The 26,967-nt window shown below is 42.6% G+C and overlaps 1 protein-coding gene across 9 annotated transcripts in view; it reads right to left on the bottom strand.

Annotated features, from left to right (window-relative positions):
- Positions 1-14,132: 14,132 nt before the first annotated feature.
- Positions 14,133-26,967, bottom strand: part of MSANTD3 (Myb/SANT DNA binding domain containing 3) — a 32,773-nt gene continuing 19,938 nt past the window's right edge. For 6 of the 9 annotated variants that reach the window (XM_069575566.1, XM_069575565.1, XM_069575570.1 and 3 more), the window contains 2 exons: positions 22,399-22,849; positions 14,133-15,310 (listed from right to left, as the gene is read on the bottom strand). In XM_069575566.1, coding sequence (XP_069431667.1) covers positions 14,901-15,310; positions 22,399-22,816 — 828 coding nt within the window. In that variant the 5' untranslated portion in view covers positions 22,817-22,849 and the 3' untranslated portion in view covers positions 14,133-14,900. Of the gene's footprint in view, positions 15,311-22,398; positions 22,850-25,871; positions 26,000-26,967 lie in introns of all 9 variants that reach the window. The other 3 variants (XM_069575568.1, XM_069575573.1, XM_069575569.1) reach the window with 1 other exon arrangement.

Raw genomic sequence — 26,967 nt, forward strand, 5'->3', positions numbered from 1 at the left:
AAAGTTGGCAGTCTAAGGAGCTCATCTGATCTGGCTGGCTGCTAGAGAGACCTGCAAGAATGCAGCTGGGTGACTGGCAGGGGCAGCCCAGCTACTAGAAGGGAAAGTTGTGATAATTAGCCATGTGGGTCAAAGGGAAGGGACAAGAGCTTGGAAACTTGAGAAGAGCATCCACTGGGTTGAAGACTCATGAAAAAGAAGTAAGGCAAGGAGCTAAGTACAGGGAGGAATTAGAGTGAGTCAATGGATCTAAATAATTCTCTTTTACCACTGTGTATGTTTAAGTATGTCAGCTTGATTCTGAATGTACACATATGTACTGAGCATATGTCATTTGCTATGTGTATATATGTAATGAGTGTATATCAGCTTGCCTCTGTATATATGCATAAGTGCCAAGCATATGTCCTTTTACTCTCTGTGTGCATATGTAGGGAATGAGTATATATAAGGTTGCCTCTGAGAGTGTGTATGCTTGCATATTTGAGTGTGACAGCTGGACCCTGTGTTTGTACATGCACATTTACATGTGTGTATCCATGCACACATCCCCGTATAGAGCAACTCATCAGTACATGTACATGTGAGCTTGAATGAAGTCATCGATTTTCTTTCTCTTTCTCCCTTGGCAACCAGTTGAAAATTATTCCCTACAGTCTGATGGCCTTGGAATTCATCATCGGGATCAACATAGTTAGATTTGGCTCTTAGTCTGGGTTCCTACTGAAGGGAGTTGTAAAGGTGAAACAGCAAGACCCCACACTAAAGCTGTTTCTCTTAAAGCAGAACAAGAGTGGTGAGACCTTGGGCAGCTCTGATAGTGGTGATTTCAACAACAATGGGAGCAGGGATCAGAGTAGGGCATGGAGAGGAAGGACAGTAGTGCCATTCATCCAACAATATAGAGAGATTGCGCATTACATGCCAGGCAACCATGTTAGGCAGTGAAGAGGCAGGGGAAAACCAGATAGACACAGTCCCTGTCTTACTGTCTAACAGGAAGTCAGATTTTAGATGGCAGATTTCAATAATGAAGGATTTTGTGACGGATGGGTGAAAGCATCAGACAGGGGCCCTAACTCCAAGGGGCTGGGTACTAGTATAAGGAAAGCTGCCCCTAAGAAGGGATATTTAGCCACTCCTGGAAGGCTGATAAAGAGTTAAAATAGAGTAGGGAGGGAACAGTATTCTGTGAAAGACGGTCAACCTGCAAATGATAAGAATATGGCAAGTTTAAGAAACAGAGAAAAGGCAGCTGTGGTTGAAGCCTGAAGACTGAGGATGCAAATGACACAAAGGATGAAGTTGGAGACCAGACCACATAGGGCCTTTTAAGCCAGAGTTAGGATTCATATTTGATCCTATGATTATGAATGGAGAACATCCTGCTCAGATTTATGTCTTTAAAAGATTACTTGGTTATGAAACACTGTAAATCAACTATACTTCAGTTTCAAAAAAAAGAGTACTTGGTTATCTGCATGAACCGTAAGGTATGTTAATTATATCCCAATGACATTGTTGAAAAATAGCTTGGGCTGTAGTGTGCATAATGGATTGGAAAGGCAAAACGTACCCAAGAAAACCACAGGAGAAAAATTGCAGTAGTGCAGGTAAGGGATCATGGTGGCTTGAAACTAGGGAAAATGAGGATAAGTAAAGGAATTAACTGAAGGGGGTAAAATCAACAGAATTTGGTGACTGACTAGATGTGGGAGTGAAGGAGAGAAAGTGTCAAGCCATGGTTATCCCTAGGTTCAAGGATATTTACTAAAACGGCCAACTCTGAAGAAAAAGCAGGTTTGGAGACAGGATGATGGGCTCAGTTGTAGGCACACTGAGTTTGAGGGGCCAGTGAGGTATCTATCACTATAACATCCAATACCAGTTGGATTTATAAGTCTGTTGCTCCTGAGAGATTTACACGGAACACATTAAGTATGGAAGACACCAAATAAAAATTAACTGAAGTCATGGAAGTCGATGTGACATCTTTAAAGTGTATAAGATACAGTTGACCCTTGAAAAACATGGGTTTGAACTACAAGAGTCCACTCAGTTGTTGTTGTTGTTTTTTAATAAATGGGTACTATGGTACTACACCATAAAAGGTTGGTTGACTCCTTACACGCAGAGCTGTGGATACAGAGGGCCAACTGTAAAGTTATATTCAGATTTCCAACTGTGAGGGGCGTTATCCCCCCTAGCTCCCATGTTGTTCAAAGGTAGACTTACTATAAAATTAGAAGAGGTCCCAGGTTAGGGAAACCTACTCAATGTTCTACGGTGACCTAAATGGGAAGGAAATCCAAAAATCAAGGGATTTATGTATTTATATAGCTGATTCACTGCTCTATAGCAGAAACTAACACAACATTGTAAACAACTATATACTCCAATAAAAATTAATTAAAAACAAAAAAAGAGGGCTTCCCTGATAGCTCAGTTGGTAAAGAATCCGCCTGCAATGCAGGAGACCCCAGTTTGATTCCTGGGTCAGGAAGATCCACTGGAGAAGGGATAGGCTACCCACTCCAGTATTCTTGGGCTTCCCTGGTAGCTCAGTTGGTAAAGAACATGCCTGCAATGCCGGAGATCTGGGTTCCAACCCTGGGTTGGGAAGATCCCCTGGAGAAAGGAAAGCCTATAAGGCTTCCCTGGTGGCTCAGAAGGTAGAGAGACTGCCTACAGCGTGGGAGGCCCAGGTTCAATCCCTGGGTTGGAAAGATCCCCTGGAGAAGGAAATGGCAACCCACTCCAGTATTCTTGTCTGGAAAATCCCATGGGCAGAGGAGCCTGGCAGGCTACTGCCCATGGGGTCACAAAGCAACTATATACTCCATTAAAAATTAATTTTAAATAAAGAAAGAAGAGGGTCTAGGCTGAATCCCTGAGGATATCCAATGATGGGAACTGTGAAAAAACTGCCAGAAAATTAGAAGGAAACCAGGAAAGAACAGGATCACAGTGACCAAGGAACAAAATGTTTCAAGAAGGAGGACATGCCCACCTAGTCAAATGCTGCTGAAAGTTCAAGCAAAATGAGTCCTGAATAGTGTCCAATGGGTATAGTTACTTGAAGTCATCAGTGATCTAAGCAAGAGCCATTTGGTGAAATTGTAGGGGCAGGATCCAGATTGGAGCCTTCAGAGAAATGAGTAGGAAGTAGAAACAGAACGTTTGGACAGCTTGACTGTGAAGAGAAGATAAACAAAGCTAGAGGTGACTGGGTGGAGGAGGGACTTTTTGAAATGAGACTGTAAAATATTTAAAAGGATGATAAAGATCCTGGGGTTGGGGAGTAGACTGTGCAACACAGGAAAAAGGATAATCAGGAGTGTAAGATTCTTGAGAAGACAAGGAGGTGTGGAATTCAAAGCGCTGACGGAGGGACTGACTTTTGAGGAAGACACTTTCTTCTTTGAAACAAGATAGAAGAGTAGAAGGTGACATGGGGGTTGTAGATATGGTATTGAGACCCTGAGGAACATCATGAATCTTGGATTCATTGTCTCTCTGAAAAGGGGGCAGGGCGGAGTGGGATATTGCCAGGCGGGGGCGGGGCGGGGGGCGGGCTGATGCATCCAAAGGTAGCTGAAGGCACCTTTGGCCCCACTACACTCCCCCATCAGCTCCCTCTAGGCTGTTCCACTCCAATCTGCATTACCATCTTTACTGTGGGCAGTTGCATTCTCTCATTCTTATGTAAAAAGTTACTTTTTCTTTAAACTGACTTAGAGTTCTAAGGGAAATGGTCTCTTAAGAAAGTCTGGGCAAAGTGGATCCTTTGCTTTCTGAGTAGTCAGTGTGGCTCGAGGTAACCTAAATTCAGATTCTCTCCAATCTAGCATGCCTTCTATTCTGTAGAAGTGAAAATGATAATCGCTCAGTTGTGTCTGACTCTTTTCCACCCCATGGACTGTAGCCTGCCAGGCTCCTCTGTCCCTGGGATTCTCCAGGCACGAATACTGGAGTGGGTTGCCATTTCAAATGCTGGCAAATGGTCAAGAGTGATTTAATCACCATTTTGCAATCTCCATGAAATAACTGATTTGAGTAATGATCACCAATCAGTGCTAAAACTGTGGGGTGAAAGGTTGTAGGGGACAGGATATTCATGTAGTCTTAAAATATCACCCCACAGACAACTTATTAACTATAAACAAAAGGAGAGAACTTTATAATGGAGAAATCTAGTGGATGTTGCCTTTGCCAGGTGATCAAATTTAGCCTCACCAACAGTGGGGCAGCTTTTGACCACACAGCTCCAGAAAGGATGTAATGAGAGATAGGTGACATTATCTGGAAGATAGTCTTGCCAAAGAAGTTTAACCTGAATCTAATCACAAGGAAGTAATTGAATAAATCCAGAACATGGGGCACATTGATGAGGCCTGGACTTTAAAAGAAATTTAATGTCAGGAGAAATAATAAAGGAAAGAGGTTTCTTCTAAATTAAATTAGGCTAAAGACACAAAACAACCAAATGCAATAAACCTTGATTGGATCTGAGAAAATAAACAGCAATAAAAGACATTCTTAAGACAACTAGAGAAATGTGAATGTAGACTACATATAGATATTATGTGGTAACTCAGAAGATATTACTAAGTTAATATTAATTTTCTTCCATGTAATAATGGAATTGCGGATATAGGAGCACACTGAAGAATTAAATGGTGAAGTGTCAAAGTCTGCAACTTTCAAGTGGTTCAAAGAGCAAGAAAAGCAAACTGTTAACAATTGGTGAATCTAGGTGAAGGATTAAAAAAAGGATTTTTTAAAAATTCAATGCAATTTATTTCATTACTTCAAACATATTTTTTTGCCATGACCTTGGATAGCTTTTTGTGCTTCTTAATATGCTAAATTAGATAGAAATCTTTAAAAGCATCACAGCAAGAAAACTGCTCTGCAAAGCCTTTTAGACATAAAAGAAATTCTAATTTGTGTAGGAGTATAAGTGAATATATGGTAAAATGGGAGAGAGGGCCACAAAATAATAAGAAAACTCTCTGGGAGTTGAAGACCTTTGTGTATAGCACTTAACCTGTGGAGGTGTCTGTTTGCTCATCTGCAAAGCAGGGGTAATAATATTGCCTTTGTCATCCTGTGGTCCAGGCACAGGAGAAACAGGATAGGTAAAGACTTTACAAACTGGAAATGGGAATGGAAGTCATACTATTGTGATGTCCTGTTAGCAATGGTTCTTGAGCTTTATTACACCTACCAAGCGACAGGGAAGCTTGTTAAAAGCATAGATTGCCAGTCTTGCCCTCAGAGATTCTGATTTCAGTAGGTCTGGGTACTGGTCCAGAACTTGCTTTGGGGAAGCACACCAGATTCTCTGATGCAAGAGATCTGAAACACTTAGGGAGCCACCGAGGATGTTGTTGTTTAGTCACTCAGTCGTGTCCAACTCTTTGTGATCCCATGGACTATAGCCCAACAGGCTCCTCTGTCCATGGGATTTCCCAGGCAAGAAAACTGGATGGGGTTGCCATTTCCTTCTCCAGGGGATCTCCTCAGCCCAGGGATAGAACCTGTGTCTCCTGTATTGGCAGGCGGATTCTTTACCACTGAGCCACCAGGGAAGCCTGCCATGGAAATTACTGTGATTTAAAATCTTTGCTACTCAATGTTTGGTCCATAGATTGGCAAAATCACGAGCCCCTGCAAACTTGTCGGGAATGCAAAATCTGGCTCTACTCCAGACTTACTGAATCGGAATCTACATTTTCAGCAAGATGCCCAGGTGATTCTAATGCACGTTAACATTTGAGAAGCACCACAAGACAGATGGGTGACCTCTCTTTCCCCTTGGTCACTGATTCTCAGCTTGCTGTCAGAAGCACTGGGTACCACCTTTGCGACTGCTGTTACCTTTAACCTCGTATAGCTCTTCTCTCTGCTTCATTTTGTTTCTGGCTCATCATTCCTAACAGATGTTGATAAACATAACCAGCCATAAACAAACTAATCAAATCATACTAACTCAGGATCTAAATCTAGTTGAGCTAAATACGCAATCTTTTTATTGCAGTGAAATACCATAAAAGTTACCATCTTCGCCATTTTTAACTGTAAAGTTCAGTGATGTAAAGTACATTCACATCGTTGTGTAACCATCTGTAGAACTTTCGGTATCTGACTTTGAATGACACTTAACCTCTCTAAGCTTCATTTCATTATCTTTAAAATATGGATAATATTCCTACTCCTACAGAGTATTTTAAGAATAAAATAATATATGAACACCCTTAGGGACCATAAAAGACATTCAACGAATGCTAACTTCCATCCTTGGAAGTAGGTTTCCAGGCAGCCATGGATGTTCACACCAGATATCATCTACTGCAAGCAACTGATTAAGTGTTAAAAGCATATACAAAAATCTACACATTCTGGGTATATTACTGCCTTGCTGCTGCTGCTGCTGCTGCTGCTGCTGCTAAGTCGCTTCAGTCGTGTCCGACTCTGTGCAACCCCAGAGACGGCAGCCCACTAGGCTCCCCCATCCCTGGGATTCTCCAGGCAAGAACCCTGGAGTGGGTTGCCATTGCCTTCTCCAATGCATGATAGTGAAAAGTGAAAGTGAAGTCACTCAGTCGTGTCTGACTCTTAGCGAGCCCATGCACTGCAGCCTACCAGGCTCCTCCATCCATGGGATTTTCCAGGCAAGAGTACTGGAGTGGGGTGCCATTGCTTTCTCCAATATTACTGCCTTAGAACAGGGCAATTTGTAAAATAGAAGGATTCTATAATCTATACAAGTGGGCAATTTAAAAGAGCTAAAGTAAACAGCAGCTAATTACATCTTATTGGGAAAATTACATTTTGGGAACCAACAACCTTTATGTACACCTTATATAGAAATTCTTGCATTGCTTGTATTTGGTTTATTTTAGAAACAGTTTATGTATAATCATTATGCTAATTCAATAACTTTCACAAATAGCACTTTCAACTTTGAAGTTGATCTACTTGAATGGATTATTTTAATTCCATTTATGTGTACATTATCAGGCTTTCCTGGTAGCTCAGATGGTAAAGCGTCTGCCTACAATGCAGGAGATTCGGGTTTGATCCCTGGGTCGGAAAGATCTCCTGGAGAAGGAAATGGCAACCCACTCCAGTATTCTTGCCTGGAAAATCCCATGGACAGAGGAGCCTACCAGGCTACGGTCCATAGGGTCACAAAGAGTTGGACACGACTGAAGCAATTTCGCGTACACACACACATATACACATTATCTTTTAAGGAGAATGGTAAATTGAAAACTTGTGTTACATGCAGTAAAGTGAAAAGATTAGTTTAACTTCAGAATCAGATGAGTTAGAACAGGGGAAGGGAATTTAGAGATCCTCTCCTCCAACACCCTTATTTTACACACAAGGGAATTATATTAATCCAGAGAGTGATGAATGGGTCCAGAGCCCAGGTTACAGGAGTGTGTCCTGGTGTCACTTGACCTTGAAGGATGGGTAACACTTCAGCAAGTGATGGAGAGAGGTTGTAGAAAGGCTGACAGCATTCCAGGTAGAGGGATCAACAGAAGTAATTTCACAGAACCCGGCTCTGAAACCTAGAGGTGATGAATGTGTTCAGGGATTGTCACAGAGTGGGAAGGCTGGAGGGAGAAATTAAGATGAAGTTTCATGATGGAAGAAGAGAGTCTTGGATTGCCCTATGACACAGAATATCAGAAGAAAGGTGCAGGGTTTTTTTTTGGGGGGGGGGTTGTATAGTTTGTGTGGCCCTTTCATGTTTATATTCTCATGTAATCATTTTGGAAAGCAGGTTTTTTACAGATGATGGTCTAATATTCAGGAGGGCATGTTCTTTGTAAGTGAAAGTGAAAGTGGAGTTGCTCAGTCGTGTCCAACTCTTTGTGACCCCATGGACTGTAGCTACCAGGCTCCTACGTCCATGGGATTTTCCAAGCAAGAATACTGGAGTGGGTTGCCATTTCCTTCTCCAGGAGATCTTCCTGACCCAGGGATTGAACTGGGTCTCCCATATTGTAGGCAGATGCTTTACCATCTGACCCACCAGGGAAGTTCAGGAAAGTTCTTTGTAAAGCAAAGACTCGAATGCAGGCTCTGAAAAGAAAGACTATATCCTGATTCTTAAAAGCATGAGCTCCAGAGCGAGGCCACTTGGGTTCAAATCTCTCTGGCCCCATTTAGAAGCCATATGATCTTGAGAGAGAGAGAGAGAGAGAAAAAAGTGTCTGTGTGCCAAGCTTTGTTCTAAATACATACAAGTACTCATTTAATACAACAGCCCTAGGATATGTATTCTATTATTATCACTATTTTAAAGCTTCTCCCTCCAAAAAAGAAAAAGAGGTAGGAACTGGGATGCATTTCTCCCCTAAATTCTCTGTTCTCAGCTTATCATCTAATGTCAACTCCTTGGTATTCCACTCATAGCCTCCCCACTTGTGTCTCTGTGGTAGATAAGATTACCATTCAAATTTTTCACCTCCTCCCCTCACCAGCTTCATGCTTAGTTGCTCAGTCATGTCTCACTCTCTGCAATGCTGTGGGCTTTAGCCCACCAGGCTCCTCTGTCCATGGAATTCTCCAGGCAAGAATACTGGAGTGGGTTGTCATTCCCTTCTCCAGGGGATGTTCTTGACCCAGGGATCAAACCTGGGTCTCCTGCATTGCAGGCAGATTCCTTACCATCCGAGCCACCAGGGAGTCCTCCCCCTCACCTGCTTAAGAGGCGTCTGCTTCCCTCCCCATCTCTTTTGGCTCAATCACATGACTTGCCTTGGCCAAGGAGATATTAGCAGCTATCACACTGACACTTGAAACGTGCTTTCCCAGGTGGGCTTGCCCTCTCGTCCTTCTGCCGTCTCCTGGAGAAGGACTTCCCCTGGACAGCTCCTACCCCTGCAGCTTGGGGCTCCAAGTGACCCCAGCAGTGCCCCTACACTTCCCAAAGGCTGAGTGACTAGAGTGACCACCTTCCATTCCTGCAGAAAGTATAACACTAGCCCACCCAAAAACTCTCTGAGGTTCAAGGATAAAAATCCAGAACCACATGCACCTCCCAGCAGGGCAAAGTTTCCTTCTTGGTTGTTCTAGAAGCTAAACCAGATGATGAGGCGAAAAAGAACTGGAACCTTAACTTCTTCTTCTTCTTTTTTTTTTTTTTGCTGCACTGCACAGCCTGTGGGATCTTAGTTCCTTTACTAGGGATCAAACTTAGGCACCAGGCAGTGGAAGCGTAGAATCTTAACTGGACCACCAGGGATTTCCCTGGTACCTTAACTTCTGCTACTTACAGTAGTTCCATTATAACAGGTCCTTTTGATTAAAAACAACCAATTTCTTAAACAGCAGGGTTTGTAATTTTTTTCTCCCAACAAACCCATAAAAGAGAAAACTCAGACCAGAACCTAATTAAATCTCTTGACAGTTACTGGGAGTTATGACAGGGAACTCAAATTTATGGCTAGAGAACCCCCCACTCTGATGAACATACATGGTTAGTCTTCCCTCCACACTGGCAGTGTTGTGAGAATATTTTTCAAGTGAAACTGGAGTTGTTGATCCCCTCACTCAGGAGTAGCAGGAGCCCCATTCTGTCTACTCTAATCAGTGGCAACAGTGAAAAAACCTTCACGCACAAAATCTGGACATCTGGAGAATGTACAAATAGAAGTTTCCCACCTAATGATGATAAACTGCACTGTTAGGTTAATAATCAGCTTGCAAACCCTACTATTATATGAGGTAATAGAGGTTCAATAGATATGTTCTTTAAAAATCTTACATAAATCACTCTTCTATAATCACATCTCATTCTAAATGAACCAAAGCACTGTTTAAAGAAACGGTATGGTGAAATTTTTCATATACCCCCCCCCAAATCACTCTGGTATCTGTTATGGAACTTTTCTATAGTGGGTATTCCTAAAGCAGGGTATCCTTGGGGTTCTTCCCCTACAGAGCAGCATCTCTATAGGGTTGCATCCATGTCACAATGACAACAATAATGTTAAAACGCTTTACATCACTCTTTATTTCAAAAGTGCTTTACTAACAGAGACTAATCTTTACAACATTCAAGGGAGGTAGATAAGTATTACACCACTTTCACAGATGGAGAAACCGAGGCAGAGATTAGTAAGTTGTGTTAAAGGGCATAACATATGGCACAATTAAGAAAAGAATTTGTTGCAGTCATGAATCACCGGTGACCTTTCCCGTGACATCTGAGTTCCACCAACACAGAAGTAGCGGATGCCGCAAGGAAGCAGATGGTCGATATTATGGGTAGTGTAAGGCTACACACTTCACCTTATTGATACCACACGTTCAATATGCTGGGTGTTGGCAAGCGTCTCCCTCACACACATTCTCAGGTGACTCCAACTCTAAAACAGGGTCAGCGGAGACTGTCATGGGTGCAGAAGGAGGGGCTGCAGAAACAGGGCTGGGAAGGCAGAAGATAGAAAAGGGCAAAGAAGAACAAGAGGAGCAGCTGGGAAGCAGCCCAGCGGAAAGGAAAGTCGCAGCAGAAAAGAAGTGCTATGCCATCTGAACAGCTCGGACATCTAGAGATGCTATTAAGGGAGTAATTCTTTCCAATGACATTACAGAGTCACTCTTCATGGCTTTGCCAAATATAATTATCAGGTCCTTCTGACATTCCCAGGAGGCAGAACCATTCCTCTCCCCTGGTCCAGACCAAGTGCTGATGTAATTGACCTGACACTGCAGAAGCTGTTGACAACTCAAATACACTGCCCCACCATGCCTCTTTCCTTCTGTTGGCTCTTGTCTTAAAAAAAAAATAAAAATAAAAACAATGTATTTTAAGATTCTCCCTGAAAAGTTCCTACAATATTTCCTAATTTTTAATGCATAATGTAGGATTCTATGTTTGATTATTGTAAAGTGGCTGTAACAGGCATACGTGGGAATTAGCCTCTCAATCAGTGCATCTTTACACAACAAGGGACACTTAAAAATACCCTGAAATTTGTGGGTGCCAACTAGGAGAGAACTGAAGCCCAAGATAAAAGAAATCAGTTGACCCTTGAACAACACAGGTTTGAACTGTGCAGGTTCACTCATACTCAAATTGTTTTCAATAGCTGGGTACCATAATACGACACCATCTGCGGTTGGTTGAATCCCCAGATGCAGAATTGCAGATACAGAGAGCTGACTGTAAAGTTACAGGCGGATTTTCCACAGCTGGGTGTGTTGGTGCCCTTAGCCCCCCAGTTGTTAAGGGTCAATGACAGTCTTTCCTGACCTTTCAAGTGTGAAGCCTTTATAAGAGATGGTGACTGATAACACCACTAGCTGCAGTGGAGGTACTGATGGCAGAGACAGCACCAAATGAGTCGGGTGATGAGGACCCAGTGGGGAGGGGTTAAAATGTCAGCTGAACAGGTGCAAGGGGCAGCACGGGCAGCTGAAGTGGCAGAAGTCAGTGCAAAGAGGTGACAGCCAAATAGGAGATGATAGGAGGAGCTGGTGTTCCAGGGTGAGTGGCAGCAACTGCACTAGTTTGTGCCCAGGCTTTCAATCAACATCATTCTTTCAGGCATCGACTTCAAAACCTTAGTCATCTGCTTCAACAAAAGAAATCTGCTGCCAAGCCTGAGTGATTCCACTCCCGCCCTTCACATTGGTCTCCCTCGTTTTGCATTACAGCCTCCTCTAGGTCCTCCTATCATCTCATCCTAACTACAGCCAAGCCCTCCTACCTTGTCTTCTGGACTCGTCTTCTCTAAACTCAGTTCCATCTTCTAATCTTCCTCCTGGAGCACCGTTTTGATCATGTTACTGCCAAATTTGGAAATTGCCCCACATCCTCCCAATTACATGTCTCACTGCACGAATCTTCAACAGGATCTTACATCTAGTGAATTTGCTCTCCTTTCTGAATCTCCACCTACCAAAATACCAGCTCTAAAAATTTAGCTCAAATGCTACCTCCTCCAGGCGGCCTTCCTTCAAGCTTCTTCACTCTCTGCTGAGCTACAAATGCTCTAGATGTGCACTGATCAAATACATGACAGCTGTGTACAAGCTCTCCTACCGGGCTATGTCCATGATTTTGCAGGGCAGGGGATGTATTAGTATTCATCTATCAATTCTCTACAGCACCTGCCAAGAGATGTTTATTGCATTTCCACCTCAGGTAAAGAACTACTCAAAAGTGGAATGCATTGGGATATACCTGTTCATAAGTGGAGGCCTTACGAGTAAGCTGTAGATGTCATCTGGCTCTCAGGATAAAGCAATTCCATGACAGAGCTTTTGAGGGATGGGGTGGGAGCAGGCAGGTGGGGCTATTTAAGTCAAGAGACCTAGCACTGAGGTTCTGTTTTGCCATTCACTAGTTTCAGCCTGGTGCAAGTGTTTCTTCTGAGCATCATTTCCTCACTCCTGCTGGATTTCACAGGACTAAGGACCAAATCATACACATTTGTGAACTCGACACCAGTGGGTCTCAGTCTCAATTGGGCATCATCATCCTTTGCAAAGCTTCCCAAAATATAGAAGACCAGGCCTCAAACCAGGTAAACTGAATCTCCTGGGAATGGAACCCGTGGAGACAAATTTTTTTATAAAACACTGCTTCTAATGCAACTCAAGGTTGAAAACTGTTATAAACTCTTAAATACCATTAACAGTAGAACACGTGCTTTAGCCTGCTGGTTTAATTATCCTTTATTTGTTCAGTTAGGAATTAGTTCAATCCTTTTACAATTCCATTATAAGTGTGAGCTCTTTTTGTGTTGTTCCACATTGTTATTTGTGTGATTAGGTGGCAAATTCTGAGAGAATAATAATATATGGCACAGTGCTGTATACAAAAATGTACCTAACCCAATGGTGGTGCTTTTTTTTTTTTTTAAGACCAGGGTCCTCTAAAACCTTGCTGCACAGAATCATGGTGATCAGACAAGCAAAACTGGCATAACCTGGAAGCTTGTAAGAAATGCACAGTCTCAAGCCCTATGCCAGAATCAGCATGTTAAGGAGATTTTCAGGTGGACCAATAGATGAAGCGAATCAAACTTTTGTCGGTTCACATCTGTGTTGAGGACCTGCCATTCTCTGGCCTAATTTGTCTCCCATAAATCCATGAAGCTTGAGACTTTTTCCAGATGCTGCTTCTCTAAAGGGTCCATTTGGTTAAAAAAAAAAAAACAACTAAGAACACAAATCCTTACAAAAGCATCCTTCCTTTGAAAGAAGACGAGTCTTCATGGGTTCCCTTTAATAATTGGTTCCTCTAAGGTATTTAAAATATGCTCAGTGCATATAATAAATTGATATCCATTTACGTTTTATGCAGTGCATATGCATATATGAGTACATATGTACTTTACTGCATTTACAGACCCTGAGACCCAAATTCCAAAATGATGAAAGGAAGCTTAGCCACTGAGCTGAGCCCCGTTGACTCACGTCCTACGGACAATTATGATGTTAGCAGCCATTGTCCAAGACTGTGCAGACCACACCATAGTCAAGGAGTTGGTCTCATCATTATCTAGACCAGCTCCCTTGTTTTAGAGACAGGAAACACCACGGCCAAAGACTAAATGGAGCTACCCGAGGTCACACAGCACCTGAGGCAGAGCCAAGCTCAGAATTCAAGCCCTGACTCCCAGTCCTTCACTACCTACACAGCCTCTGCCACACATACTCCTCCCTCCCCGACACACAGTCTTGAAGTTTCATTCTCAGACCCTGCTGACCTGCTGTGGCACTTGAGTGTCACTTTGCTTCTCTCACCTACTGCTATGCCCAGCTCCCAAGGCTGTTTTTCACACTAGGCTACAGGAGAAGTTATACCACAGCTCAGTCAAAATATCCATTTATCAATCCATATTTCCAAACCTATTGGTAATGGATTCTGAAAAAGCTCAATACCAACTGTGTAATGCTTATGGAGCATTACTATTAGCCAGCACCAGGAGTGCGGCGAGGGAAGGGTCTTTCCTTAGGTGGCTAAAGATTAAAACTAAGGGCGAGCATGAACTCAGTAGTACAAAGTTGGGAGGAACCTACAGCAGGAAGGCAAAAACTGGAGCACAGTGGGGGAAGCAGCACCTTTAAAAAACATACACAGTGTGACTATAAAATTGCAAGTCTTGTCTTTTAATAAAATAAGAAATAAGCATGACAGAATGTAGAACTCTAAACGAACATTTCTCTCTCAAAGTAATCACATCCTTAGTTCCAACAAAGCTACCATTGTTGGAGACATTATCTGGAACTCTTCTTTGAGGAAAAGGGGGGGAAAAAAGGCAGTCGGTGAGCCACATTAGAAAATAACCTTCCATATGTCGGGCTGTTTAAAAACGGAAAATCCACACTCAGAAGATGACACAGAAAAACTGAAAAGTGTGCTGTAGCTCTTGCGGAGGTTCCCGAAAGACCTCTAGCAAACTCTGAGCAACAGCATCACCACTGGAGAAACATGTATCCTCCCAAGACAGCCGCTTTCAATGGGAGGGCATTCATTTGGATAGAAAAGGTCTGCTGTTTAATTTAAAAAAAAAAAAAGACCCACAAAACCCAGCCACACTCCCTTTATAGTCACACTTGCATTTGATTAAAAAATACAACAACAACACTCACACATGGTTCTTGTACGAATTCTAATTAAGAGACATTACATTCAGAATGATAGCACTCAAAGTGATAATTTTCAGAAAACTCTAACAGCTTCTTTACCACTGAAGGGGTACATAGGGTGCAGCTGTTTACCTGAATGTATTCTTAAGTGACTACTACCACTCTAATTTTCCTAGTTCGTAGCTCTGTTACAGGTTACTGACCGCAAGTTCGTGTTCCAGACTTTCTTTGCCAACACAGATTAATTACGAGGGGGCCGCCCCCACAGTCTTTTAGGGTGAATTGGGAAAGGGCCGGTTAAATGAGGAAACAGGCCACTCCTTGGTAAAAGTTTGCAGTTTTCTTTCCCAATACATCTTCTTTTTATTGAGAACTTCCATTTTTATCCTGTGTTCCTCCTCTGCCATCTCACACTCTCGCTCTATCTGCTGGATTTTGGCCACATGCACCTCATTCATTTGTATCAGCTGCAGTTGTAAGATGGACATTTGTTGATGGTGTTCTTCCTCATGCATCTTTTTTAAAGCACCTTCCTGAGAGGTTTTGCTCCTGTAGTTTTTATTGGCTGTTATTCTGACAGCTGAACACGAGGGTTCAGGTTGAGAGGTCCCCTCACATACTGGAAAATGTATGAACTCTTTCTCATCATCGCACAGTTCTCTATTTGAAACAGCAAATGATTCTGAAAAACAGTAGCAGAAAACATATGTTCAAAGATCTTACAGGCAGAGAGTAAATCAATCCTATTTCAAACGACAGGATCCCCCATGGCAGGATGACTTGAGACAGCATCTGCTCTGGTCTGCATGGCCACAGGTACCCCTGTCACTCCTGACTTTAAAAAAAAAAAAAATACATCGAAAGCAATTTTCCCTTAAGAAAGTAACGATAATAGGTTTCATCATGTCATTTCTGACACTGCGAACTATGAGAAAAGTGGTCCGAGACTGTGCTTATCAAGGACTGGAGACCTGGGTGTGTGGATGTAAGTTCTAAAATGAAATATGCACAACCCCCAGTGAGCAGAAGACCACAGTACGAAGCCAGCGGTCGGTCTGCAGATTAAGAAGTTCTCCCTTGGTCTGATCTCCCTCTCTGATTCTCATTCAGCCACGAACACTGAAGTTCAGTCTCCACAAGGGCACCACTGTTGGGGGTTCTGTTCACAGGTCTTACCCCTTACCCTGGAGAGGCATCTCACAAAGGTTCTTCCTGGAAAGATGAGGCTACATTCCCTGGCTTAACTTCCTCAGACTTCTCTTCAGTCCCCTACATTTGGCTGTTCCCTCTAGCTGCCATCTGGGGGTCAATATTCAGATCCTACAGACAATTTCTGACGTCCCTCTTATGAAGCTTCTCCCTAGCACTTGACGATCCTTCTTGACTTTTTTCCCCCCCCATTAGCTTCTGAACCATTGCTTTATAAGTTTCCTCTCTGATTGCTCTTTCTTCTCTTTTCTGGCTCACACTTAAATGTTCCCCTGGGGTTCCTATCTCTGGCTCTGTTTTCAATCCCCCCTAAGTAACCCTCATAATCTAATTCCAACCTTCCTTTATCTTCTTTGACTTACTCTTCAAAATCCCAAGTATCCTCCAATTCTACCGCAATCCTTATTTTCTCCCATAATGCTGTCTCACTGCTCCTTCAGCCTACAGTTGGGCTCACTGATTGTCCCCAGCCCCTCACTCAAACACACATTCTTACTCCAGTTTCCCTTCCAACCTCCTCCCTAACCCCTACTTCATTCAGGATCAATGCTACTTGCTCTGTGAAACCTCAGCCCTCTCCCTTTCTCTTGTTATAGAACTTAACACATCCTGGTATTGTTTGAGGACTGTGACTTATTCATTTCTTTTATCCTTGGGCACCAATTATTTTGCTTGGTATCTAGCGGATGCCTAGTAAATATTTATGCGCTGAAGCTTTGAACAGAAGGGAACAGAGCTTATGGATACAAAAGGTTGCCATGTTTGGTGGTGCCATGTTTGCCCTAGTATTTTTATGGGGCAATGATATGAGTATCGGTTAGGGAGTTTCCATAAGGAAACCACTAACACCGCTAACCCATGATTCCATGTGGTAGGACTGGATTCTAGCTTTGACTCCAATGCTTTCTTGGAGCGCTTTATATTTCCAATAATGAGACTCCTCTCCTTGGAGAAAAATAACATCAATTTATTAACAGAGTTGATTACATTAGTACGTCCACTCCATTATTCCAGAAGATGGGATGCCGGGAATGTTAATGGCTACTGGGGGAGACCTAACTCGTAACACTCTGTTAATAAAAAGAAAATGGCTGCTGTTTAGATGATTTCACTCCAAGGGGTTAGGTAACAACCATAACTAGTCCCTAATTAAGCTTAAAGAAAAGGTAAAAAAAAAATCTTACTTTTGAAAGGGAAGGTTAAAAGGACTCCTGCGTCATCCAGAGATAATGAAAATGTCTCCCTAGGAGTCTTCCCAACTCCAGCGGCTACAGCCTCAATTAGATGTCCTTCCCTCGCGCTCCCACTGCCTCCGGAGCCTACCTCTGGCAGAGCACTTGTTAAAACTGGCGGTTTAACTACCTTCCCTTCAGGTCTCTGAGCACTTTGAAGACAGACACTGCCTCTGATTCATCCTCCTGGAGGACCCAGCTCAGGGCCTGACACACTGCTGGGCTTGTAAGAAATGTGTGCGGGATGATTGGCTGCAGAGGGTCACATCGCTCTCAACACGGCACAACTGTGAAGAAAGAATAGCATTCTGAGTGGAGAGCCGAGGCGCAGGACAAAGGAGTGGAGACGGCTGGGCACCGAGAATGGGGTCCCTCAGATGGGACCAAATGCAAAGAGGATTGCCTCATCTGCTTCCTTTCAAGTCTCAGATCTGAAATGGTCTTCAAAGAAGACTGGACACATTAGATGTTTTATGGTACCTTTAGCCTCTTCTCTCTTTGATTTCATTCCAGAGGACAGTTCTGGATACTCCTCTGAGCTTTTAAAAAGTCCATGCCCTGACAATACTACTCATCTCTCCCAATTTCTAAATGCTTATTTTTATCTCAATAAGTCTTGGCTTTAGGGGCCTTCTGATGATGACAATGATGACAGCAATACCATTTTCTGAGCAGCTAACCAGGCACTAGGCTAGTGCTTTGCAGCATTATCTCATTCAATCCTTACAACAACCCTCTGAGAGAGGTGTTTTTATTTTTTATTTCATTTTTGGTCACACCCCATGGCATGTGAGACCTTTGCTTCCCGACCATGGATCAAACCTGTGCCCCTGCACTGGAACATGGAGTCGTAACCACTAGACCACCAGGGAAGTCCTTGAGGGAGGTACTATTACAGAAAACCAAACACAATAAGCTAAAGTCACTTGGCTAGTTGAAAGAACCAGGACTCCAATCCAGGTCTGTCTGACTCAAGCTCAACTATTACAACACCCAGCCTCTCATTATATCACCTGCTCAGCTGATTACTTACATATCTTGAAATGCAGTCTTCAGGTTGTATCCACTATAAAATCACTGATTATTAAGACTATGGGTGTATATTTCAAATTTTGACCTCCAAATTTCTCTCTAGACTTATGAACATGAACACAGTATGTTTATATCTGGGAACAGATAAATGAGTCTACTCTAAAATTATTATTTTTTTTTAGTTTAAACATGTGCACATTTTAAATTTAAAAAGCCAGATCTCTCAAGACTCTGCTAGAAGCTGGAGCTTAAAACCAGAGAAGCCCGATGGAGTAGTTAATTAACTTTCACACAAATATTAGCTCCAATGATTGGAAGCTAGTGTTCAGATAGGGAGAGTCTCCTCTTAATTGGAAAAAGACTCTCCTGGGAATGGCAACCTGCTGCAAACACACACCATGTAATCTCTCTCCCAGGTAAAACAAAGCCACCTGAAGTAGCAAACAACTCGATCGTGTGCAAAACAGGTAAGAAGGCCTAAAGTGTTTCCTGGAAGCAGAGAACACAGTCAAGGGAGGTTCTTCCACTTGGGCAATTTGAGCAAGTTTAATTTCATCAGGAAAACCAATGAAGGCAGTCAAAGGATGGAAAGGAAACTATGTTCAGGCTAAAACTCAGCCCTTCTCAGCAGAAAAAATGGAACCAGGACTGACAGGGAATATGGATAAATAAGATGCCGGGCATGTACACTACAGAATATTATACATCAACTAAAAGAAACAAGTTAGATATACTCACTGTGCTGGGGATAAATCTTTAAAACATTCTAAGAAAAGAGGTAAGAGAAAAAGGAATGGCATCTATAGCACGATTTTTAATCTATATAAATTTTTAATACTTGCAAAAAATAAAATACATACATACAACACCAATGCATGCTTTCAAAAACACGTTGAGAGAATATACAACACATTAGAATGATTAGGGTTCAGGAGACAAGAGTGAAAGTGGTGAATGGGGATTTTTAAAAAAAGGAAAAAAATAATGCTGATTTTTGTACAAGTAATACATACACAAAAAAGGACTTTTCCAGCCCTATATATATCTAGTGTGTCTTGACTAGAAATAAAAATCAGTCCCCTGTACTGGAGTTCCTACCCCAAAAGAACAGGATTAAACTAAAAAGACTAATAATGGGATTTATTAAGAAATGGTTGATAGGTTGGCATGCCTATGTCTGCATTACTGGAGTACAACTGTATAGCAGAGAACTAACCGCAGATGAATTAAATGTAAGTTCTCTCAAGATACTTGAGTCCTACCTGAAAGCTTAGTTTTCCTACGTGTATCTGACATTTGGCCATTCTATCCTCCTGATCACCCCCAGCAAATTTTGTCGACTCCCTTAGTTTGTTCTGCAAACCTGTTCCCCAAAGATTATGGAAGATAAGTATCGAAGCCAAATTATCACATATCATAAATCTACAGGGTATAAATTCCTTTAATATATTTAAGGGGAAAATACTCGTTTTTCACAAATTCGTTCCTAAGTGTTAAGACCAGTGCATTCAAATCCAGATATACATTTCATGAAAGTTATTGACAAAGCTAAGAACACGCAAGGGACGGTGATCAAGATGACACAGTTGAAGACATCTCACGTAAGAAATAGTTGGAGGGAGGCCTCTAGGGGAATGTGTTAGGCTCCTCTGCTTAACCTCCAACAAATCTTTGAGTACCTAATTCTATCACAGGCACTGTGTAAGGTGTTAGGACAGTGCTGTCCGACAGAAATATGAGTTACATGTGCATTCAAATTTCTTCTCATAACCACATTAAAGAAGTAAAAAGAGGTGAAATTAATTTTAGTAACATATTTTTAATCCAATAGATCTAAAGTATTATCTTTTCAACATTCAATCAATATAAATGTTATGAGGAAGACTTTACATTCTGTTTTTTTGGTACTAAATCTCTGAGATATAGTGCACACATTTACAGCACCTCTCAATTCAGTCTCCCTACATTTCAAGTGCTTGCCAGCCTCACGTGGCCTGTGGCTGCTACACTGGACAGCACAGTAGAGACAGAGAGACAGTGGAGACAAAGTCAGCAGAGATACTAACTAAACACACACACACACACAGAGTCCGTGAGCCAAAAGGTACACGACAGTATGAGAGCCATAACTCTACAGCAGGTTCTCAACCTTTTCCCCAGCAAGACCCGGAAACAGTGATTAACAATTCCAGCCTCCTTTTTCTTACTTAAAAGTAAGTTGAAATGCAAAATGGGTGAGGTAACCTCAAAGCTGCTTTAATGTATGGAAAGAGTTCCAGTACCTTCGCTACTAGAGAATACAAATTATTTTGGACCCAGTTCCCAACTGACAAAGCAACACACTTCTCCACCACCCTCCAGATCTGACCTGGAAACAGGAACCAGACAGCATATGGCTGTACCTTAAGAACCATCAGCAAAAAGTCTGATGTGCCATATATGTACACACAGCCAATTTAAAGTAACTCTCTTTACAAGTGAATCTCTAGCAAACATCACTACAGGAAGGACACTGAGAATCCACATTTATTTCCTTCTGGTTGAAAATTTAGAAATTGTGTTTATGAGTAAATAAGTTATATCCTTTCCTCTAAAAAGCAAGAGGAAAAAAAATCTGTAAGAATAGACTTTCTAGTTCCTACTCAAGAACTTGAAAATGGGAAAATAAGACTGTCAATACACAATCATCAATACACAATCATGCAGACAGCAGATCTGCAAAGTGAGCTGCATGCAGTCCACACCAGCATCTTCCTCAGCAACATCTCTCAGGGAATATAAGCAACCTGAAAAGCAGCCCTGCTGATTCACCTCCCCCAGCACCATTCCTTTCACTGCCTCACAGACATAGAATCACCCAAGGCCAGCATAATGGAGAGGAACTGGCTGAAGCTGTAAACATCTCCAAGGCAAGGACACTGTCAATTAGCAGCGGACTCCACTTTAGCACAGAAGCAGCAGTGAGGATGGAGGAGAGAGAGCTGGCAGTGTTCATATTAACACTGGAAGCTTCCCCAGCTGGGGACCTCAAGAATCAACTTAAACACAGAGATCCTACCCTGAGAAACAACACATGAGTTGCCTGACATTCAACTGGCTTCCTAGATTTAACCTTGGCCAAATGATCAGAAAACAAACATTTGATCATAATTAAGCTTCCCAGGATGATCTGCAGACAGGAAAAAAAAAAAGTGCTCACTGAAATATGTTAGTATCTTTTCCACTCTACATGAATAACATTCTTGGTTTTAAACAGTTTCTTGTGACTTTTAATTAACCAGTCCCTCAGAGCTTCAGTTTACTCTCGGGACACTAATAAGTGAATTTCTCATCCTGCAAGCCAAGAGTTGGATTTTTCCAGGCAAACCCTTGCTGTCTGGGTCCTTGGAGGGCCTTTTGAGCAGCCTTCTGGCCTTCCCAGAAATCTTCCTCTGCATCAAGGTATATTTTCTGCAAACTGCCATGAATCTTTACATAAACTGATCTTTCCTATCTCAAAAGAGGCAAAAATTACCAATACTTTGTCTATATGCATTCTCACCCTCCCCTTGCCTGGAGACATTTCAACAGCCCCTTAATTTCAACTTTTTAAAGCCATGACCCACTACTGTTACAGTCTTAATTATATGACATTCTTTTACTTCCCTAAGAATTATGTATGACATTTTCTCTTTTCAAAAAAGTATATTAAAACTAAAATGAATTTTTTCCAGAATTTCTCATGTTTCCTGGAGTACACAAACCAAAACTATAGATCACAATATTATAATAGGTAGAAATGCTAGTTTTTAACTTGGGTGACTGCTAAATGGGTGTTTCGTATATTAGCCTCTGTACTTTTGGTAACTTTGAAATAGTTTACTTTCCTAACATGGCCTTTTGAGGAACTTAGTGTGGTGCTTTGCACGGAACAGTCCTCAAAAACTACTTTTGAAAGATAAAACATATGATTGACTGAAATGAGTATAAATCCTCAAAGTCTCTTTAATATATGACAGATTGAGATAAGCAACTAAGGTACTTCATTCATAACTCTACTGATGCAGCCCCTTATTTTTCCCTCTTAGGTGATAATAGTGATTACTGAGACCTCTCACAAGGAGAGAAGAGCTTCTGTTTTTATGGACAACATGACTTGAATGTCCTATCTAATCCAGAAATTCTGAATTAAGAAAGTCAAGTCTGATAGGAAAGTTATTTTTTTTTCCCCTAAGCTCCGTGGAAATGAAGGACTTGAACACTGCAATGTCAAACGGCTACCCGAGGGGAAGGTGCAAGCGGGTGGCACGCACGATACCTTGGGCAGCGGCCTCAGCGTGGTACTCGGGCTCCTCCTCGGGAGGACTCTGCAGGAAGTACAGTTGCTCCGGCAGCATGCTGGCAATCTTCTCCTTCCCCAGGACGTGGGTGCTCAGAAGCGGGCTGACGCTGCGCTTCACTTTCTCTCTCCTCTCGTGGGCCATAATCTTTTTGGTCCGAGCCTTGATGTTCTCCCAGCACTTCTTCAGCTGTTTGAAATCCCGCAGCGACACGCTGGGCTGGGAGTTGTACTCGTGGGCAAGCGCCTGCCAGGTGCGCTGCTTGAGGGCAATAGTTCGCGCATCGCTTTTCTTACATTCCAGCACATACTTGTACTTTTCTACTAACGCCAGCAGGATGCTCTTTTCCAATTCTGAGAAGTATTTGGCAGGTTTTATGATTTCGTTGTTTTGCATTTTCCACTGTGTTTCTCCTGGCTGTTAGCTATCCTGGAACAGGAAGTTTGAAACCATCATTATCAACTCCAGCTATAAAGGCATCTGCTCAAGCTCCATCCCTGACTTGATTCCGTTGTCTGAAACTCGGCACTTTCCCCACCTCTTTAATATTGAGTTGTGATATTCTCAAGAAAACATTCAGAAGTTCACCAGGAATGGGATTTTTACTTAAGAACAGATTTTCAGGTGGGGGTTCCCTGGTGCCTCAGATGGTAAAGAATCTATCTGCAATGCAGGAGAAGCGGGTCAATCCCTAGGTCGGGGGAATCCCTTGGAGAAGGGAATGGCTACCCAACCAGTAGAATCTTTGCTGTACCTCTTGGCTATTTTGTGGTTAGCTGGTTATTGTGTTTAGTCGTGTCTGACTCTTTTCCATCCCACGGACTGTAGCCCACCAGGCTCCTCTGTCCTTGGATTCTCCAGGCAAGAATACTAGAGTGGATTGCCATTTCCTATCCAGGGGATTTTCCCTGCCCAGGGGTTGAACCCATATCTCCCGCTAGGAAGGCAGGTTCTTTACCTCTGAGCCACCAGTGGAGCCTGTTTACGTGGTGCATGCCTGTGCGTTCAGTCGCTTCAGTCATGCCCGACTCTTTTCGACCCCATGGGCGTTAGCCCACCAGGCTCCTCTGTCCATGGGGTTTTCCAGACAAGAACACTGGAGTGGGCTGCCATGCCCTCCTCCGGGGATCTTCCCAACCCAGGGATCGAAGCTGCATCTCCTGTGTCTCCTGCACTGCAGGTGGATTTTTTTTTACCACTGAGCCACTGAGGAAGCCCCTATGTGGTACAGAACAGCCAAAAAAAAGAAAAGCTGAACATCTATGCGAAACTCTATTGTGTTAATTTGTTTCTCTCATTCACCTAGAGCCAGACATCCTGGAATGTGAAATCAAGAGGGCCTTAGAAAGCAACACTATGAACAAAGCTAGTGGCGGTGATGGCATTCCAGTGGAGCTATTTCAAATCCTGAAAGATGATGCTGTGAAAGTGCTGCACTCAATATGCCAGCAAACCTGGAAAACTTAGCAGTGGCCACAGTACTGGAAAAGTTCAGTTTTCATTCTAATCCCAAAGAAAGGCAATGCCAAAGAATGCTCAAACTACCGCACAACTGCACTCATCTCACACACTAGTAAAGTAATGCTCAAAATTCTCCAAGCCAGGCTTCAGCAATACGTGAACCGCGAACTTCTAGATGTTCAACCTGGTTTTAGAAAAGGGAGAGGAACCAGAGATTAAATTGCCAACATCCTCTGGATCATCGAAAAAGCAAGAGAGTTTTAGAAAACATCTATTTCTGCATTATTGACTATGCCAAAGCCTTTGACTGTGTGGATCACAATAAACTGTGGAAAATTAAAGAGATGGGAATACCAGACCACGTGACCTGCCTCTTGAGAAACCTGTATGCAGGTCAGAAAGCAACAGTTAGAACTAAACATGGAACAACAGACTGGTTCCAAATAGGAAAAGGAGTCCATCAAGGCTGTCTATTGTCACCCTGCTTGTTTAACTTCTATGCAGAGTACATCATGAGAAACGCTGGGCTGGAAGAAGCACAAGCTGGAATCAAGATTGCCAGGAGAAGTATCAATAACCTCAGATATGCGGATGACACCACCCTTGTGGCAGAAAGTGAAGAGGAACTAAAAAGCCTCTTGATGAAAGTGAAAGAGGAGAGTGAAAAAGTTCACTTAAAGCTCAACATTCAGAAAACTAAGATCATGGCATCGGGTCCCATCACTTCATGGGAAATAGATGGGGAAACAGTGGAAACAGTGGCTGACTTTATTTTGGGGGGCTCCAAAATCACTGCAGATGTTGACTGCAGCCATGAAATTAAAAGACGCTTACTCCTTGGAAGGAAAGTTATGACCAACTAGATAGCATATTCAAAAGCAGAGACATTAACTTGCCAGCAAAGGTCCATCTAGTCAAGGCTATGGTTTTTCCAGTGGTCATGTATGGATGTGAGAGTTGGACTATGAAGAAAGCTGAGTGCTGAAGAATTGATGCTTTTGAACTGTGGTGTTGGAGAAGACTCTTGAGAGTCCCTTGGACTGCAAGAAGATCCAACCAGTCCATTCTAAAGGATATCAGTCCTGGGTGTTCATTGGAAGGACTGATGCTGAAGCTGAAACTCCAATACTTTGGCCACCTCATGCAAAGAGCTGACTCATTGGAGAAGACCCTGATGCTGGGAGGGACTGGGGGCAGGAGGAAAAGGGGACGTCAGAGGGTGAGATGGCTGGATGGCATCACTGACTCGATGGACGTGAGTTTGAGTGAACTCCGGGAGTTGGTGATGGACAGGGAGGCCTGGCGTGCTGCAGTTCATGGGGTTGCAGAGTCGGACACGACTGAGCAACTAACTGAACTGAACTGAAACATTAAGGAACTGATAATTCCTCAAATTCACGTTAGGCACCTTTTGAACTACACAGGTCTCTCAAAGTTTTGTTACAGCTGAAGATAAGGGAAAGCACTGAGTGGCGTAATATAACAGATAATATAAACACTACCAAGATTTTAGAATCATCCGAAATCACCCCAGAAGATCTGACATTTCCATCACTATGTTTGTGGCTGCAGATAGGTCCATGCTCTTAGAGGAACCTCAGTTTCTTTATCTTTAAAATGAGGACTTGGAGTCTGTGATCCTTAAGCTATAAGGGCCACTTTTAAAAGTGTACAGTTCCATGTAAATAATTAATATAATTTCAGAGGTGCAAGGGCCTGAACACTTTAAAGATTGAGTCCAATGCCCCTCTTTTTTTTTCCTGGACATTTCATACAAATGGAATAATCTGTGACTTCTTTCACTTTGCATAATGTTTTTAAGGTCTGTGTACATTGTGGTGCATATCGATACTTCATTCTTTGTTATTGCCAAAGGATAGTCCATTTTATAGATATAGCACAGTCTATATCCTTTACCAATTAATGAATTTTCATTTTATTTATTTTTGGCCATGCTGCATGACATTGGTGCTAGTGGTAAAGAACCCACCTGCCAATGCAGGAGACGTAGAGATGCAAGTTCAGTTCCTCGGTTAGGAAGATCCTCTGGAGGAGGGCATGACAACCCACTCCAATAGTCTTGCCTGGAGAATCCCACAGACAGAGGAGCCTGGTAGGCTAAAGTCCATCAGGTCACAAAGAGTCGGACACAACTTAGCACACATGCCCTTATCATTATTAGAATCTATATACCATAGAGTAGCATGTTAAAAACCAGAGACATTACTTTGCCAACAAAGGTCCGTCTAGTCAAGGCTATGGTTTTTCCAGTGGTCATGTATGGATGTGAGAGTTGGACTATAAAGAAAGCTGAGTGCCAAAGAATTGATGCTTTTGAACTGTGATGTTGGAGAAGACTCTTGAGAGTCCCTTGGACTGCAAGGAGATCCAACCAGTCCATCCTAAAGGAGATCAGTCCTGGGTGTTCATTGGAAGGACTGATGCTGAAGCTGAAACTCCAATACTTTGGCCACCTCATGCGAAGAGCTGACTCATTGGAGAAGACCCTGATGCTGGGAGGGATTGGGGGCAGGAGGAAAAGGGGACGTCAGAGGATGAGATGGCTTGATGGCATCACCGACGTGATGGACGTGAGTTTGAGAGAACTCCGGGAGTTGGTGGTGGACAGGGAGGCCTGGCGTGCTGCGGTTCATGGGGTCGCAAAGAGTCGGACACGACTGAGTAACTGAACTGAACCATAGATTTTTATATTTGTAATAAATGTAAAAATATGCTATACCTTTTAATATTTTTTAAAAATTGTATATATGTAAAATACACAGTGAAATGATTACTACAATCAAGCTAAATAACATGTCTCCTCACACAGTTACCTTCTATGCGTGTGATGAGAGCACCTAAAATCTAGTCTCTCATCATGTTCCCAATATTCAATACAGCATTATTAGCTATAATCTCATTCCTGTACCTTAGATCCCTAGATTGACTCATCCCACATAACTGCACCTTGTACCCCCTTAACCAACCTCTCCCCATTTCCCCCACTCCCAACTCCAGTCCTTGGTATGCACTGTTCTACTCTCTGCCTCTGTGAGTTCGAGTCACCTGGTATTCTTAGTACCATT

This window comes from Ovis canadensis, chromosome 2, assembly GCF_042477335.2.
Source record: "Ovis canadensis isolate MfBH-ARS-UI-01 breed Bighorn chromosome 2, ARS-UI_OviCan_v2, whole genome shotgun sequence".
Taxonomy (NCBI): Eukaryota; Metazoa; Chordata; class Mammalia; order Artiodactyla; family Bovidae; genus Ovis; species Ovis canadensis.